Genomic DNA, 19,406 nt, shown 5'->3' on the forward strand with positions numbered 1-19,406 from the left:
AGATAGATAGATTTTTTTAAAAAAACCAAAGGTTTCAATAAACAAGTCACAAAAGTGGATAGCTGAGACATCTAAAAAAAAATTTTGAGCTTCATTTATCAGAAGATAAATGCAAATTATAATCAAAATGATCAACCATTGCATAATAATCAACTATTTGGAATACAAAAAATAAAAATGGTTGTAGACACTACCCAGTGTCCAGGTAATTAAAATCTATCTTCCCCCATCCTACTGGGGCTGTCATTAACAGCCCTCTTACGGTCCTAAACTACCTACCCATCTGTCCTACCATGCAGGAAACTTCTGGCCTCCATGCTTTTACACCTGTGTTTCTTCATTCTACAATATGCACCCCTTCTTTTTGTGCCCCCTGCCCAGTGTTATTCACCTGATTTGCAGCTACAGCTCATGTAATATTCCTCTGGGGAGTTTTCCTTGACACTACTTAACAAGATTAGTTTCTTCCTCCGCTAGGCTTCCAAGCAGAGCTTATGAAGATCATCTGATGCAAGGCATTGTACATGTATTTTTTTTCAGCCTAACTTTCTTTCTGGAGATGTTCTGAGATAGGAATGATATTCCAGATGCCTTCATCTGGTCAACCCCTGCATTCTTCACCAAGTGGTATAGCTTGAAAGTCTTTGTGCAATCTACACTCTCACTCTGTTTATAGTCATTATTCTTAAATATTCATCGTATATTTATATCTATTTACCATGTGCTGGTTGGTACCCCATGCTAATTGGGTTAATTGTTTTGTATATTAGCTCATCCTCTCCAGCTCATTTCCTGGAAGATAGAAACTACAATGAATAGAAAGTGAATATTGCACAAATGGTCAGCCCACTGCTGAGGACCTACTTCCCACTCAAAAATTCTTTTCTATCAACTGACCTATTTTATAAATAATATTACATAAGAAAGAGATTATGATTATATCAGACATATAGCAAATACATAGTAATTTATTTCACTTCAGGAATCCAAGTAATTCCTTGTTTAGGACACTTATCCCCAAATTGAGATAAATATCTACATTGAAATACCAGTTTTGAGAAAAATTAGAAAATAAGAAACACAGCCTGGTATGTGTTTATGTTCCACTGGCAAGAACATAAGGCATTGATCAAGGTCTTGGATACTTTGGTTATGTGGAGGTGAAGTAACTATGTGCATCACAACCACAAGAGTAAACACTAATGTAAGCATGTGATCCAAACAATAATAATTGCTCTTTAAACATTTTTTTAAAAGGCTAGTTGGGGACAGGGAGGAAACCATGGGCCACTGGTGGAGGGACACCAACAGTGGTGGTGAATTTGGAGCTAAATATTGAGTGCCTGATAGTCTGTTACCAACAGTTTTGAAAATAGGAAGGAAGGAAGGAAGGAAGGAAGGAAGGAAGGAAGGAAGGAAGGAAGGAAGGAAGGAAGGAAGGAACTCATTAATAACTTCCCAATCCTGCCTCTTCATTACAGTTTTCAGGCTTATTTGAACTTCTCCCTTCATTTTCTTGTTCTTCTCCCCACAGCACCCCATCTAGCCAAACCCACCTCAAACATCCTTCAGGCTCTGAAATTACCTATATATTTTCTATCCCTAAAGAGTTAACCACATTTTAACTTCATGGGTATTCTCATGGCTGATTTCCTTCTGGGACATGAATCACTAGTAATGTCTATATATAAAGTTCTTTCTCCCAAGAGTGTCTTCGTTTTAAGACGGAGATACCAAATTTTATCCCTGAAAAAATAATTCTTGAAGAGTTTTATTCTAGGTCAGTCAGAACTGGGGTAATACAGTTGAGGGAGGGTCCTACATTTCATTCCTCCAACATAACTGTAGAGTTTGTGCTTTGAGTCTATACATGCATAGACATGATAGCCTCACCCACAAATTTACTATACAGTAAAATATTCATATTCAATATATCTACATCATTTCTTTAAATCAGATGGTACTGAATTTATGTTTATTAATTAAATACTTTCAATCAATAAGTTAATCAATATTTATTAACATTTATTGAATATTAAGGCTAAAATAGACTGCATACCTAAAACTTTAGCAGGAATTCACGGTCATGGTCCTCCCGTTTTTCATCGATTTGCTCGAGCGGGCCCAGTAAGGTCTCCATTGGAGACTTTGTTGTTACTGTGTTTGGCATATCGAATACATCACAGGTAGCTTGCCAGGCTCTGCCGGGCGGGCGAGATATTCTCGGTAACTTGCCGGGCTCTCCAAGAGGGACAAAGGAATCGAACTCAGGTCGGCCATGTTGGCTGCGTGCAAGGCAAATGCCCTACCACTGTGCTATCGCTCCAGCCCAGGAATATTGCAGTTATAATGCCATTGTTTGTGCTCTAAAGATTTGGAATATTTGAATTTGACATATAGGAACCAGAGTGACAGTACAATGGGTAGGATGCTTGCCTTTCATGCTGCCAACCTAGTTCAATCCCTGGCATCCCATGTGACTCCCTGAACTCCACAAGGAGGAAGCCCTGAGTATAGATCAGGAGTAAGCCCTGAGCATTTCCAGTTGTCACCAAAATCCCAAAACATTAACAAACAGTAATAAACCAACATATTTAAACCATAATAACTTTTGGTCAGTACAGACTATTCTTTGAAGACTAAATAATGTTTCTTCTGTAATTTTGCTTTTCATTTTAAAAGATCTTTAGTTGATAAAGACAATGACAATGACTCAACTAAAGTCGGGTATTTGATAGATTGATCCATTATATACTTTTTGTGGTTCTTGTTGTTATTATTGAAATCCTGAAACAAGTTTCTATCAAAGTTAAGTAAATATGACTTTTTTTGAACAAAATATCCTATTCAACAGAAGAACAACATGGGTTCTACTCATTCTACTCATTTGAGAATTGGGTGCAAAATCACAGCATTGAAGTCAACTGAGTCCTTTTGCCTGTAATGCATTTTTAAAAAGAAATGACATCACAAATGCTTAATACCTTTCAGCATCATGTATTTGAAAAGCACTAGTAGAAAATGGCATTTCTGTGGTTGTCATCCAATTTGTCCCATTGTTTGTGATATTACAGCCATAGGTTTCAAGCTTTAGTGGCATAGTTCTCTCTGGAAGTGGAGGGTAAAGTTGCGCTCCAATTCCAACCCACAAAGAAACAGCAAATCCAGCCGCCAGACCAACAAGTGCTCCCTGGAAAACAAGAGTGATTTTTAAAGAAAAATGTTGCAGTTTTCTGAGATGGAAATTAACATTAGAAAATTAAGGTCAGGGGCCAGAGCGATAGTACAGCAGGTAGGGCATTGCACACAGTTGACCTGGGTTCAATTTGCAGCATTCCATGTGGTTCCCCAATCACCAACTAGGAGTAATTCCTGAGTGAAGAATCAGGAGTAACCCCTGAGCATTTCCAGGTGTGACCCATAAAAGCCAAAAAAAAATATATATATAATGTTAAGGTCAATCACCAATGCCCCTCCCAAAATTATTTTCCCACAAATTCCACACCTCTTGTCAAGAGCAATACCTGATCCCTCAGTTCAGAGCCTTGAAGACTTTATCACCCCATGTATAAAATCTTTGAGGGCGGCCAGGGATGGCCCCAACGGCTCTTCCCCTGGCCGCCCAGGTTCTGGGGTGGATCCAGGCCGCTTGGAAGAGACAAGGGCCAAGCCGGTTGATTGATCAGATGCCATTTATTCCATTCTCCCCACAGGCCTGCCCCAGCCTCTCTGAGCCTCCTAATCTGGTCTCACACTGCTCCTCATTCCTCCTGTTTCTCCCACTCATCTCTTCGCTCCATCTTGCAGCCTGGGCTCTCTTCACATGCTTGCTCCTGCATTCTTCTACATTCGTCTCTCTCTGTCCCCCTTGCTATTCTCTCCGCAGTCCATCTTGTCGCCCTGCTCTGTCTCTCTCCAGCCCTCTTCTCTCCAACTCTCCTCCACTCTGGGCTGACACTGCACCCAGTCAGGTAGCAAAATCAACATAAGAAAGCCCTTCCTGAGGGCCCACCAAATTCAAAGAGAATACCACCTAAGAGGTATTCCAAAGCCCTTCCTGACTGCCCAAGGGCAAAATACCTCTTAAGGTGTTTTTCTCTTTTCCCTAGTCTAATAACTCTATCAACATCTTAATATTAGCTATTTTTGTATAGACACACAGTAAGAGATAACATTGAGGCTTGTAGGGCAGCTCTCCTGGGAACATCTTGCCACAGACTCAGACTACAGTGCTTAGACAAGAAGAGAAAAACAATATTTACAAGTCAACAGAGCACAAAGAAAGAAGTTACAAATAAACACAGAGGAATGGGAGCACTGCGATGGGAGCAGCCTGATAAACCTAAACTACCTGAGGTTATGCAGGAAGGACAAAACAGTGTTATCCTACAACCCCATTTCCTTTATGGGGAGAGGAGTCCCTGCCTAGCTAATCACCAATACCTAACCATTTTCCTTTATAACATCTCATACTTTGATTCCTCCTATTTTACACCCAATACTGTTCTGGCTCTTCATCTCTTCACACTCAATTAACTCCAACAGTCACCTAGCTGATATCAGAAGAATTGTTCCCTCTACTTTTATTTAATCTGTGAACAAATGGTATGCCAGGTAAATCACAGAATCCCAGGCAGAAAACACATAAAATGTTTACCTCTCTAAATACATTTGTGCTGCAGGACAATTGAACTGTAGAACAAAGTTCTTGTTTGTTTGTTTGTTTGTTTAAACATTTGTGAGTAATGTTATGTTTGATGAGCAGCTAGCCAGCTGTTGGCAGGCCAGACTTGCCCATTCTTGGCATTATACATGGCTTGACAGAGGATCCACAAAATCATAAAATCCACAGGGCAGAAATGGTCTCCACTTTCAGGTCATTGCTCATCCCATAATTATTCACTTCATTCATTAATTAAGGGCATGAAGGAGTAAGTGAGGAAGGTAAACAAGTAAAGAAGGAAATATAAGAGGAAGGTAGGGAAGGAGGACATTCACTCCAAGACTGGGGAAATACTTGATTGGAAGAAAATGGGGATAGACTGTGAAGAGGGGTGTGTTGGACTAGTTAATTGTAGATTTTCTGGAGGCAACTCTATGATATTTAGGGTCAAAAACCAAAAGTTGCACACACCACAAACAACTGTGCATTCAGAATAAACTGAACCTGGTCAAAACTCTGGCATTCTGAGCAAACACTCATTGTGATGAATTTCTAACCAACTAGTTTCTCACATAGCATTTCATTCAGGATTGGTAATAACAATAGTATCCCTTATTACTATCTGCCTTACCTATTCTGAATATTTTTCAAAGAAAGGGGAAGTCTGAACAGAAATCCTAGTTCTGTGATAGTTCTATTTGAAACAGCCATACCAACAGATAACAGCGTTATTAGTTTTCCTTCAACTTTAACAGCAGGACTGAACCCATGGCTTTTCACTGACTTTCAGAGAGACAACTTTTATTCCACTTGTTACAAAGAAAATTTAGTACTTCAAAGAAAAAAAATTTAAACAAAATTTAGTAACACAGAGCATACATATGTTATGTTGAACTTAAAGTTGCCTCTGTCTGGAGCTATTTCTCCATTCTGGTCACTTGTAGGACAAGAACCATGATATTATGGTTACCACTGTAAGTAGCAGCAGGAGAAACTTTCTGGCTAAGTTGATGATTGCTCCTTATTGCTGTGCTCTAGCTGTTCAAAAGTATCTTCACCTTTACTGGCCTTAAATCTCTTATACCCAAGTCTGTCTATGTCTACTTTAAAATATGGCAACCACTTTTGGAAGGACAAAAAGACAAATACACAACTTTGTTTCTTTTTTTTTATTTTTGTTTTTTGGGGGAGATTCACCTGGCTGTTTTTTGAGGGCTTCACCTGGCTACTTCTGGCTCTGTGCTTAGGGATAACTCCTGGTGCATTAAGGAGACTATATGGGATGCCAGAAATTGAGCCCAGGTTGGCTGTATGGCAGGCAAGCACTCTACCTGCTATACTATCACTGCAGCCCCAGAAAATATGTTTCTTTAGTTATGCTGTGAACATTTAAAATTGAGCAATCATGTTCTGAACCCTCATGGGTGCAGGGTTCCGGTGCATAAAATTTCATGTACAACGAAGTGAGTAATAATTGAATAATTTAAATATGAATACTTTAACCCCTGGACAAATCACTGATAACACACTTCAAAACAATCCTTGTCATCAGGAGAGTAATTGTGAGCTGCTTCTACTGTGAAGAAAGCTCTACACGTGTCCATTCTTTATACTTACGGTTGAGTTGGCAAAGGGAACCAAAATGCCTAGAGAAAACAAGCCCATCAGTGGTCCGCCAACCATGCCAAATATGCTGAGTGCTGCCTACAAAAAAACAATGAAAATCCGACAGTTAGCAATCTCCAGTTGAAAGCAAAAGGGCGGTTGGTGGGATAAGGAATCTAAAGTATTCTATTCCTCTGGAAAATCATGGCAGCAATAAGGTTAGCAACGATATGAGAGAAACTTAGAGGCTTCTGTTTCTCAGTCCCAGTATCCATCTGTTCCTTCAGGCGTCCTGAGCAAAAGAAGCCAATTGTAAAGAAAGAAAAGGATTATGAAATTGTGGCATCACCAAGAGCGACATCAGTCCTCCTGGCCTGGCCTCCAAGACATCAATTGTCACATCACTCTCTTTTGCTGCAAGAATCCCAAGATACTTCTGATAACAGGGTTGTAAGTAAGTGTGGATAAGCGACCAGGGAGGGCAACAACACTCAATTTTATCCTGGCTTCTGTAAGAATGGAAATAAAGAGGTAATACAGGGGTTCAAGCGCTTATACATGACCAACCCAGATTAGGTCCCTGGCACCACATATGGTCCCCTGAGCACCACCAGGAGTGATCCCTGAGCACAGACTCAGGAGTTGAACACTGTCAGATGTGGCTCCAAAGTTCTATGGTGAGAAAATACTTCAAACTAGTTGTCAAAGACATATTATTGGAGTTGTAAGTAACTCCCAAAACTGAACAGTAAAAACAAAAAATAAAACAATTTGAGCTGAGAGAGAGAAAGGGAGCTGAGTGGGTATCACCAGAGCAAGCCCTGATCACTCAGCCAAGACTAGCTGGAGTACTGCCAGGTATGGTGCCAAAACAAAACAAAAATGCAAACCTTTCAATTAAAACATTAACAAAAGGCACGAGGAGACATTTTGTTGAAAAAAAAAGAATAGATGGATAAATATCTATAGAAATATTAAGCATCATTATTAGGAAAATGCAAATTAAAACCACAATGGGAATGTCAGTATACATCTACGAAAATGACTAAAATTGGGACACTACTAAAAATGTTGGAGAAACAAAACAGACACCCAGGCATGTTTGTGATGTGAGAAATGACGAGTCTGGACAAAACTGAGCGCTAAAGTAGGTAAAGGGATATACTTGATAACCTTTCAGTGTCTATATTGCAAACTATAATATCCAAAAGGAAAAAGAGAGCAATAGAAAATAAAAGTGTTGTTGTAGAGATGGCGGGGGGTGGGGAGAACTGGGGACATTGGTGGGGGGGAAATGCACACTGGTGAAGGGACTGGTGTTGGAACATTGTATGACTGAAACCCAATCATGAACAGCTTTGTAACTGTTACAAAATCCCATAATGATTCAACTAAAAAATTAATTAAAAAAAGAAATGACACTCTCTGGAAAACAGTGGCAATTTTTTTTTATAAACTTAAACATGCAACAACCTGTGAGCAAGTGAACATTATACCAAAGAATTGAAGAACTGCATTCACATAATAATGTATATGTTAGTAGTATCAGAATTATTCACAAATGTTTCTAGCAAATTTATTCCTAATGGTCCCAAACCAGAATTTACTCACTTTTCTATAGGCAGTTAATATTAATTAACAATTTTTAAAAAGTGTTGAAACATAATACAACATGAATGAATTTCAGATAATTATGCCAAAGTAAAATAAAAAGGCCCTCCCGTTGATCATCGATTTGCTCGAGCGGGCCCAGTAACGTCTCCATTGGAGACTTTGTTGTTACTGTGTCTGGCATATTGAATACGCCACGGGGAGCTTGCCAGGCTCTGCCGTGCGGGCGAGATACTCTCGGTAGCTTGCCGGGCTCTCCGAGAGAAGCGGAGGAATCGAACTCGGGCCGGCCATGTTGGCTGCGTGCAAGGCAAATGCCCTACCGCTGTGCTATTGCTCCAGCCCCATGTTTATCCTAAAAGGCTACACACCATATTATTTTATATATATCATTCTTAACGAGACAACATTATAGAAATGGTGAGCAAATTTGTGGTCTCCAGGTCCGTAGTGGTGGGAAATGGGCACTGGTGGAAGGATGGGTATTTGATCATTGTATAATTGAAATCCAAGCACAAAAATTTGTAAGTCTACAACTGTACCTCATGGTGTCTCACTAATAAAAATGAAAAAAAAAAGAAGTGATAAGGGCAGGAGAGTAGTAGATTAAAAAGAGTAGTTATTAAATAGAGTAGTTATTAAAAAGGCAATATGGGGAATCCTTATGATGATGGAAATTTTTAGTATTTTGTATTTGTATCAATATCCTGGTGGTAAATATATAATTATTTTATAAGATAGAAACTGAGTAAAGAACAAACCACTCCATTATTTCTTGAAATTATGTGAAATTTCTTTAAAATAGTTTAATTACTACTTGTTTATTGAGGTAACACTTTGGAAGACTGCAAATGTTTTAGGGTTACTCATCACCACCCATGCCCACCACCAAAATATGAGTAATGATCTACAACAATCCATAGGATACTTCCTGTATACTTCATTAGGTATCTTCATGTTTTAATTTGTTTCTGGGCATACCCAGTGGACCTGGGTGCTACTAATAACTGTCCTGGAGGTCACTAGTCACTACCTTCTGTGCTCAGAAAACCATCTGGCACCGGGAACTGAACCTGGGTCTTCTGCATGCAAAGCACATGATCTCCTACTGAACATCTATCTCTTGGGCCCAGTATCTCCAATTTTGTTGTCAGAGTCTATGGGTCTGTTTTCATTGAACATTGTCTATTCCCTTGCTCTATTTAATAATGATGTTTTACTTCTCTTCCCAAATGTATATCCCTTTTATTTCATGCCTTATTCCAATATTGTGTTGAATAAAATAGTGGGCTTCCATGTCTTATCTGATCTAAGAAAGCTTTCAGATTTTCACTGTTGAGTGTGATGTGAACTGGAAGTTTGTGAGTGGCCTCCACACTGCTGAGGTAAGTTCCTTCTATTCCCACGTTGCTGATATTTTAACATAAACTGATTTTGAATCCTGTCAAAAGCTTTCTTTGAGTCAGTTAATATAATCAAATGATTTTTCTCTTTCCTTGAAGTATTGCATCACATTAATTTGCATATATGCAGTCACACTTGCATCCTTTGAATAAACCCTAGTGTTTATGCTATATTAGAGAAGGAAGGAGAAATGCAGCAAGAAAAAGAAGAGTCTAGAAAGATTGTTACATTAGCATTTAAAAAGAAAAGGATTTTGCTGATTACTCAGCATTCAAAGTCAGTTCATACCTGCAATAAAGCTCCCATTAGAGATGCCAGAGCAGCCATTCCTATACACAGGGCTCCAAACAGCACACCTAGAGGGACAATACAAAAGTCAGCACCAAGTTCAGTCCCAGAGGATTAGAATGCTCAACAGAATAAGCTGCATACCTTTGGTTCAAATTGAGCACTCTGACTGTGGTCAAGAATGGCCACAGGCATCAGATCCAACAAAATAAAGGAGGGGGTGTCTGCCTACAAGGATCAGCAGTATGCAAAGGGGAAACAAAACCCTCATATCATGTCCCAAGATTAGTTATAACGTGAGGTTATATAAGCAAAGAATCCTCAGTATTAACTATAGGGATTTAAGGCTAAGAACCATTGTGCTGTTAATCTAATCCTGTATCAACATTTGTTTAGAAAAAAAGGCTTGGGTCTCTGTTTTCAGTTTTCAAAAAAATTGGACACACTTCAGTCCTGTTCTGTCCTGCACAATAAAAGAGTAGAGTGTAAAATAAGAAACTTGAGACTTCTGACTTCAAGCATTCATTTTTTCTGGGAAATGGCAATCCACAAAAAGGGTCATTGGGTCCCAGTAGATCTCTCATAATCTCCACCAGCATCCCAAATCTTTCATGTTCAACTGACAAAGAAAGAAAGCTTTAAATTGAGTTAAAAATACTATATATCCACTTCTAACAATATTTTCCCCCCAAACTTCTTAGGAGAAATTCACATGTACCACATAGTGGTCTGATTGGGGGTTTTATTTTTCCTCTTTCAATATTCTTTATATTTTCAATATTCTTTATACTTCTTCCAAATACATGTATTAATATTTAAATTGTAGGAACATTTGCTCAAATGTTTTAATTATTTTAAGAACTGCTATTCAGAGACAGAGCTAGTAGAGGAGTTAAGACTCTGTTTTTTTTCCATATGGTCCCCCAAGTACCTTCAGGGGATCACTCCTGAGCACAGAGCTAGATACAGACCCTGAACACTGTTGAGTGTGACCCATAAACCTACTCGTACTCCCATTCCCCAAAAAAGACTTCTATTCAGCAAAAATCACCAGAATTCAGCCAATATAAATTTATACTAAAACTCAAAATACGGAAAAAGTGAGTGGGAAATTTGCTTAATATAAAATATGTACATTTCTCATATTATGTTATTTCTATCTAACTTAAACTAATACATTTTTGTTAAGCATACTGAACAAATACCATGTTGCTTCAGAATGGAAAACCTTGGATTAATTTTTGGCAGAGCTCTCTTGCCAGGATGTGTCATGTAGCTGAATACTATTACAAAGACTATTTTCAGCATGTTTTAATTTGATACTTTTGCAATTGGTATCTCATGAACAGTCTCCATTATGATTTTTGGTATTCAAAGCTATTGGCAACACAGTTCAATTATTTGTTATATTCTTCCTTATGTTTCCTTACTGTATCTACCCCAAGGTAACTTTCAGAATCCTTCAAAAATAAGTGAACAACTACACTAGTGGAGTTTATGTACACATCAGTAGCAGCATTATTCCATTATATGTAGAATTATATTTAGCAATAATGTGTGAATGGGCTGGAGCGATAGCACAGCGGTAGGGCATTCGCCTTACAAGCGGCCAACATGGCCGACCCGAGTTCGATTCCTCCGCCCCTCTCGGAGAGCCCGGCAAGCTACTGAGAGTATTCGATATGCCAAACACAGTAACAACAAAGTCTCCAATGGAGACGTTACTGGGCCCGCTCGAGCAAATCGACGATCAACGGGAGGGCCTTTACCTTTACCTTTTACCTTAATATGTGAATTATGGTATAATATGTAGAATCTATTTATTGGAATTGTGTGAGGTTAAAACTTTGTCTGTTTTTGGTTTTGTTTTGAGGTCACACCTGGTGGTACTAAGGACTCACTCCTGGCTCTGTGTTCAGGGATCACTCCTAGTGGGGTTCAGGGGGTCATACGTGGTACCAGATATCAAACCCAGGTCAGCCACATGCAAGGCAAGCACTCAACCCACTGTAGTACCACTCCAGCCTCCGTTTAAATTTTTTGATGTCAATTATTCTAAAACACATATTCCAAGATACCAAAATGATGAAAGAGGTAGGTTTCCTTGACCCATGTGAAATAGGTGGAACTTGGAACCTTTAAATCTTTTGTTCAAGCTGCTATTTAAACCCTAATAAAATTCTACATTCTACATATTTGAGCATTTCTGGTACAGTATTATTGACTTTCTCTAGGAAAATCTCAAAGCATGTCGAAAAAATCACGATGCTTTTATTTATCAGTTAACGTATTCAGATAATGTACCATAAATTGTCAGTGCTCTGATAGGTAATCGAGGGGAAAATGTGTCTCTTGGTTCCAAACTAGGGCTATGTCTTAAAGCTTATGACTAATCTTCAAAAGTAAAAAGGCTAAAATTTTTTTCTATGGTTAACATAGATTCGGGGTAGAAAGAATAGGCAGTTAAATAAGAATTCTTCTTGGTCTCCTGATCATTAGTCATTTTAAGTATTTTTTATGTCATCTTTGCAACTATGACCATGGCTACTTTAAATACCAACAAACATGTATATGCTTAATCATTCACACTCAGGTTCCTTCTCTGTTATCTTCCACAGAAAATAAACTGGGTTTCAAAAAACAATTATCCTAACCTTTCAGTATTTGTATTGCAAACCATAATACCCAAAAGGAGAGAAAGAGAGACAGAGAGAGAGAGAGACAGAGACAGAGACAGAGAGAAAGAAGAAAGGTATCTGCCATAAAGGTGAGTGGAATAGGAAGGGAAAACTAGGAACATTGGTGGTGGGTAATGAACACTGGTGCAGGGGTGGGTGTTAATCATGAACAACTTTATAACTGTGTATCTCCTGTAATTCAATGTTTTTAATTAATTAATTTAAGAAATATATCATCCTATGAACTAAATTGTAAAAATGGAAACTTACTCAGCCCTTGGGAAGTCCAAGAGAGAGCTCTTTCTGAGAGCGTTCTGAAGTATGGCTTGACTAGATCTTCCACAGTTACTGCTGCTAAGGCATTAATACTGGAGGACACTGTGCTGTAAGGGAAAGTCACACTTTTTATTTGTAACCTTAGCAACTCTCTAACAACACTCCAAGGGAAAGAGAGTGAACTAAAAACAAATATTGTCACTTGTAAATCACTACCAAATTCTACTATAGTATTTATAATAACCACAACATCTCCTTTCTGGACTCTTATTATTCAAAATAGACTCAGGCTAATATTTATAGGTTCAACAGATCTCTGGAGTTGTTCAGAATAATGTAGTCCTGTTTCCATTCTACAATTAATCCCCCCAAAGTCTATGAAAAGGATCAACAATGATCATACAGTATTATTAGGTAGTGATGTAAAACATAGTCTGCTTTGTACATGAAAGGGATTGTCATAAATCCTCCCTAACATATATTATAAATATCAATAATATTAATTTCTAGGCTCTTCAATACATATACTGAACATTCTAACAAGAATTCCCTAGTCCCAGCACTGCTGAGCTCAAGTATTGAACTGTCCAGCCCAGTTGGCTGAGTCTCACCAGGAGTGGCCCTAAGTCCCCTGAGCACAGCTAGGCCCTCCACCAAAAAACCCAAAATAATTCCTTAAAATTAAGAAAAAACTGCAATGAATACTTTCAATGGCATAAGAAAAAATTCTTTGAATAGTGTATATTTTTCAAGATATGATATTTTAATTCTTATTTTCCACTTAATCATATTTTATCTCTTGGTACATTTGAACCAAGACTGTAGGCCTTTTGAATAGTGAGCAAAAGCTACCATCAACTGATCAACCCTTTTTTACAGAGAATGCGATGTTATTTTAGACAGCAGGGACAAATAAAATAAAACACTGATGACAGTAAATTGCTGACCCAGAGATAAGTCAGAGTGGACACATGGAATACCAATTTAATCTCCAAGTCCAAAACTCCACTTTATCTTTTTCGATATCCAACGAAAGGAAGATCCCAAGAAGACCCACCATTAGAGTCACAGAGCATACCTCAATGTGCCACTGTAAGCACAGGCCACAAAAAGGCCAGGAAGTCCCGGATAATCTTGCAGAATGTCCAATACTAAATAAGGCATGAGCTGAAAAATTCCAAAATTTACTCCTGAGTATTATTTAATATCATACAAAAGTAAATACTGCCTCATTTACTTTGTGCATTATAAGGATTGAAGGGAGATATTTTTCCAAAGTACCTAATATTTCCTAAACTTTTAAATATTCATTCAGAGGTTGGGACTTGGGGCTTGCTTGTGGCTCTGTGCTCAGGGATAATTCCTGGCGGAACTTGGGGGACTATTTGTAGTGCTGAGGATAAACCCAGGTTGGCCACATGCAAGGCCTTACTTCTGTAATATTTTTCCAGCCTCATAAAGTAAGTTCTTTAACAGGCTCTGAATTCAGACAGATATACACTTTTTAAAACTTAATTTCTATGAGTTTAAATTTCCTCATCTTAAAATAGGGTGATGATGGCTGAAGATATGGTACAGCTGGTAAAGCACTTGTCATACACAAAGCTTAGACCTGGGTTCAATCCCCCAGAATCATGTATGGTCCCCTGAGCCCCACCAGGAGTGATTGCTGAACACAACCGAGTGTGACCCAAAAACAAAAAAAGAAAATGAAATTTTAAGTGGGTAATAACATTAACCTCATAAAGTTGTCTATGTAAGTTAAATTATAGAATTTATGTAGAATTTATGTCAAGCTCTTAATATAAAACATGAAATATAGCAAATAATAAAAGGTTGTGGTTCTCAATCTTTGAAATAGTATTCAATTTAAACAAAATATTTTCTAGTTCTCAGTGATGAAGCTAGCACAATTCACTTAACTTTATTTGAGGAATCAAGGCATTTCTGTAAATCTCCAATCACTGTCAGAGTTAAAATGCAATTATATGCACAAAAGGAAAAGGAGAGAGAGCGAGAGAGAGCAAGAAGGAAAGTGCCTCCCATAGAGGAGGGCTGGAGATGGGGGTTGGGGGGTTGGGGGATGGTGGTAGGGAAACTGGGGACATTGGTGGTGGGAAATGTGCATTGGTGGAGGAATGGGTGCTGGATCACTGTATGACTGAAACCCAATTTTGAACAGGTTTTGTAATGCTCTATCTCATGGCTATTCAACTAAAACATTTTAATTTAAAAAAGGCAATTATATTTGCATATGGTCTGAGAGGTAGTAATAATTGGAAAGTAACTCTGGAAATACCTGAAATTTGTTTCTTTTCAAAAGTTCCTGATACCCTTTTACTCTCTCTCCCTCTCTCCTTTTGGGTGTTATGGTTTGTAATACAAGAGTAAAAGGGAATGTGCCTGCCACAGAGGCCGGGGGAGACGGGGTGGGGGTGGCGGGAGGGATATTGGGAATATTGGTGGTGGAGAAGGGACACTGGTGGAGGGATGGGTACTCAATCACTGTATGACTGAAATGTAATCACGAAAGTTTGTAAGTCTGTATTTCACAGTGATTCATTAAAAACAAAAAGTTCCTGATACCAAAGTGATTTCTGACATTGCTTTTCTGTTGAAAAGGCACACCTCTGTTGACAGAGGCACACCTGCAGTGCTCAGGGAAAATTCCCCTCCCTGTGCTCAGGATTGCTCTGCTCGGCAGCGCTCAGGGAACTGTGTCATGCTGAGTATGGACAGGAGTTGGCCGCATGCAAGACAAGCACCCTAACCCCAGAATTATCTTCCTACCCCATGTGGCCTTTTTTCAAAATGTAAGTAATAAAGATGGGAAGGTGGATGATTTTAACAGTAGGTGGAGAAAAGGGCTGCTACTTTTCATTCAACACTTTTTTTTTTCTTTTTGGGTCACACCCAGCGATGCACAGGGGTTACTCCTGGCTCATGCACTCAGGAATTACTCCTGGTGGTGTTTCGAGGACCATATGGGATGCTGGGAATAGAACCTGGGTCGGCTGCATGCAAGGAAAACACCCTACCTGCTGTGCTATCTTTCCAGCCCCTTCATTCAACCCTCTTTAACTTAATAGTTGCTGATGGGACATAGAAGAAGAACATCCATCATTGAAGCAAGGATCTATCTTAACTGGTTTTTATTGACTTTCCCCTTTCTCCAAGTCTTAATTATTCATCCACAGACTAAGAGAGTAGCAGCACTCTCTAGACAAAATTCAGACCTAAAGGTTCCAAGCTCTCCTTTTTCCCCCAAGCTCTCTTAAAAGTATAACTCCAAGCAGCATTCTGTACATAAACAAAAGAAGTTTCTCCCATTCATTTTACCAGGAAAGCTGAAATCCTCTACTTTATCATTAGCCATCTTTGAAATCTTTGGCATGATGATCTTTAAAACATCTCGGAATGGCCTGTCAGGTATAGGTAGAATGATGCAATAATATAGAAAAGGGACTAAGAGCTAAATCTGCCTCCTGTTTGTTCCAACAGGGCATCAAAGAAGCATAGGAGAGACAGTCTCTAGTCTACTCAGGTTAAAGTTTTGGCCTGATCCTCTATGAACTGCCTTGTTGGCATTGCAGCCCCAGCAACATGCTAACTACATGAACTCATTAGCTAACAACACTACACTGCTTTGGAATCATCCAATTTAGAAGACACCTCTTCCTTCAATACCGCACAGCAAACTAGAGAAGAATATTAGATTATACAAGCAGATGAGGAGCTCAGCCGAAGATGAAGCAGAAGGAAAAGTCACCATAACCTGATGCATGTTCCTCTGCAGATAGGAAAGACACTTCCTCTAGTTATTTTTTTAATTTAAAGTATCACTGTATGTGGGCTGGAGCGATAGCACATCTGGTAGGGCGTTTGCGGCCGACCCAGGTTCAATTCCTTCGCCCCTCTCAGAGAGCCCGGCAAGCTACTGAGAGTATCTCGCCCGCACGACAAAGCCTGGCAAGCTCCCTGTGACGTATTTGATATGCCAAAAACAGTAATAACAAGTCTCACAATTTGTTGTGAAAATTTACTGGTTCCCGCTCAAGCAAATCGTTGGATGAACAACAGGAGGACAGTGCTACAGTGCTACCATTGTATGCAAGTAAGATATGATGTTACATTACATTTTGTAGTTTTTCCCCTCAACTCGCTCTGGGATTCTGAATTACCAATCGTGTCCTTCACCTTATTAGGAATTTTCCTTTTCACCATTCTATTCTTCCCTATCTTAAAGAACGCTTACAGGGGGCCTTGGGGCTGGAGTAATAGCATAGCAGGTAAGGCACTTGTCTTGCGTTTGGTAGATGCCTGTTTGATCCCCAGCCAAGATCCCAACAGGAGTGACCCCTAAGCACAGAGTCAGGAGTAGGCCCTGAGCATGCTAGGTATGGCCCCAAACGAAACAAAACCAAAAAAAAAGAAGTTTACATGGGGAGAATGGACAATGGGACAGCAGTGGAGGGTTAATGAACCTCTGTGATGGAGGTGGAGAAGTAGCAAAGCAGCAAATATAGAACAATGATTTGGGAACTGCTGCAAATTATGTTCTCTCAAGACAAATAAAGAAGAAAAATTCTATTGCTAGAAATTTATATTCTAAAGCTAAAGAAATAAAGACAATGATTTTAATAACATATACATAAAATGTATATATTGTTGTAACATGTCATTTTAATGAAAAAATATTTCTTTAAAAAGTATTGAGGGGACCAGCAAGACAGTACAGTGGGTAGGGTGATGGTCTTATGCTACCCAACCCAGATTTGATTCCAGCATCCCATATGATCAGTTGAACCTGCTAGGAGTATTCCTGAGCACAGAGCCAGGAGCACAGAGCCTGAACATCTCTGGGTGTGGCCCAAAAGTAAACAAAAATTGACAGAGACTCTCAAAGTGGTAAGTACTGACATGCAAAATAGCCCAAGTGCATTCTAGAGTTTCCAGAGTAGGGATATGCAGGAATGTATCCCCTTTTTCCCCAGGGAAAAAGGGAAGTTAATAAGTCTTTATTTTAGGGACTGCAGAGATACATCAAGAGGTAAAGCATGTGCCCAGTAAAGGCTAAGGCTGGAGTTCATTTCTCAGCTCTACATTGTCCCCTACTCTACTAGGCATGGCTCCAGAAAGACTTCAAGTGACTCTTTTTAAATAAAATTTTTAAAATCCCAATGATCTTGGGATACAAGCCACAGATTATATATATCGACAAAAATCATAAAATATTGTTTTTTGTTCCATATAATGTTTCTTTCTCTCTTTCTTTCTTTCTTTCTTTCTTTCTTTCTTTCTTTCTTTCTTTCTTTCTTTCTTTCTTTCTTAACTGAACATAGCCACATGTGATCCCCACACACACAATAAGAGACTATTAAAAGAAACCATAACAACTATGTTTTAAGAATTAAAAGTCATGAAGTATGAAAATCTGGCTGGAAAGATAGCTCAACAGGCTGAGCTCACACTTTGCATGAGGGAGACCTAGATGTCTGGTACTGTATAGTTCCCTAGCACCCCAAAACTGGTCCTAAAGCACAGAGCCAATATTAACTCCTGAGCACAGCTAGGTGTGGTCCAATCCCACCCCTATTCCAAAAATGCCTGCACTGCTCTCAGCACCAAATCTTATAACAGAGTTGATGCTTAACAAAAATTCCCTTATTAGAATTGCTTCTCCATCACTGAAAAAACTGGAATGCAAACCATTTATAAATGAGTGACCTGGCAATTATCCACAGAATGTCTCATAAGACTGCAGTTGGCATGTAGTCTTCTTTTAACTGTGTTTGAGTTTTACTTTCAGCCATCAATTACTTCTATTTAAAGGTTGGCTTAAATTTTTTCCAGCCATTTTAATTTTGAATCCAACATTCTTCATTCCTCCTATAGCTGCTAAAACATTTTTTGCAAAGTACTTTAGAGAGATTAAAGATTATAGCCACTTGTTGCCTCTCCACAAGAGTATGAACCCTTTCCTTTCAACTAATAATCTTTCTAGTTCACATGCAAAAAAAAATACATAGTACTGAACCTGGTCTGGTGCAGATACTTTGTTGGATGTCCAAGGATCACAGTCATGGTACCTGGAATACAGGGCAAGTCCACAAAGCACTGAGCAGGCAAGGATTCCCCAGAGTCCTATGAGATTGACATAGAGAGACCTAAAGACATGAAAAGAAACCATAAACTAAATTTAATATGTAGATTCCAAAGATTAGAAAACTAGTCACATAAACAGAAGAGACCTTTAACACCATGTTCAATAAATGCATACTGTCTTCATGCATGTTCTTTAACATTATGTTCAATAAATGCATGTTTTATTCTGGCATTACCTCTTGCTTATTATGTCAATCCAGAATGGATTTGGACAGACAGAAAAGTGATGGAGACTTCCGTTCAATGAATGTATCCTCCTTGTCAGAGTTCATTGATATTTCTAACCCTGTCCAAGTATGGAATTAAACTACTCCCGGGCTTCTTGTTATGAAATAAAGATTGTAATGGTCAATCCTTATTGCTCTAGTCAACAGATCGATATCTAAGATTTCTTTTCCAAGTAAAAGTAATGTTATAAACTGCTTATACTGTTATAAGTATTGTTATAAAGTGCTTATACTGATATAAAATGCTAAATACTGTTAGCATCTACATAGAAGTTCATCAAACATACATAAATGTGGTTTGTGATACCATACAACAAGTATCAAAGAAAAGCTTGAGACCCTGGACAGGTTCAGTATATAAAATATGGTGAACCATCTGGGTTTCTGTAGATTTACATACAGGCACTGGGATCAAACCTGACCATAAATTCCAGCTCTACCAAGGGGCCTCTGGGCAAGTAATTTAATTTCATCAAATGCGTTTCTTAG

At 38.7% G+C, this 19,406-nt stretch overlaps 1 protein-coding gene across 1 annotated transcript in view; it reads right to left on the minus strand.

Annotated features, from left to right (window-relative positions):
- The window catches only part of SLC5A8 (solute carrier family 5 member 8), a 52,077-nt gene that overhangs the window by 7,242 nt on the left and 25,429 nt on the right, over window positions 1-19,406 (minus strand). The window contains exons 7-12 of the mRNA XM_056117739.1: window positions 18,563-18,692; window positions 13,604-13,692; window positions 12,520-12,632; window positions 9,572-9,639; window positions 6,281-6,367; window positions 2,985-3,190 (exon numbers count right to left, since the gene is read on the minus strand). Coding sequence (XP_055973714.1) covers window positions 2,985-3,190; window positions 6,281-6,367; window positions 9,572-9,639; window positions 12,520-12,632; window positions 13,604-13,692; window positions 18,563-18,692 — 693 coding nt within the window. The remainder of the gene's footprint in view (window positions 1-2,984; window positions 3,191-6,280; window positions 6,368-9,571; window positions 9,640-12,519; window positions 12,633-13,603; window positions 13,693-18,562; window positions 18,693-19,406) is intronic.

Source organism: Sorex fumeus, unplaced genomic scaffold, assembly GCF_029834395.1.
Source record: "Sorex fumeus unplaced genomic scaffold, SorFum_2.1 ptg000003l, whole genome shotgun sequence".
Lineage (NCBI taxonomy): Eukaryota > Metazoa > Chordata > Mammalia > Eulipotyphla > Soricidae > Sorex > Sorex fumeus.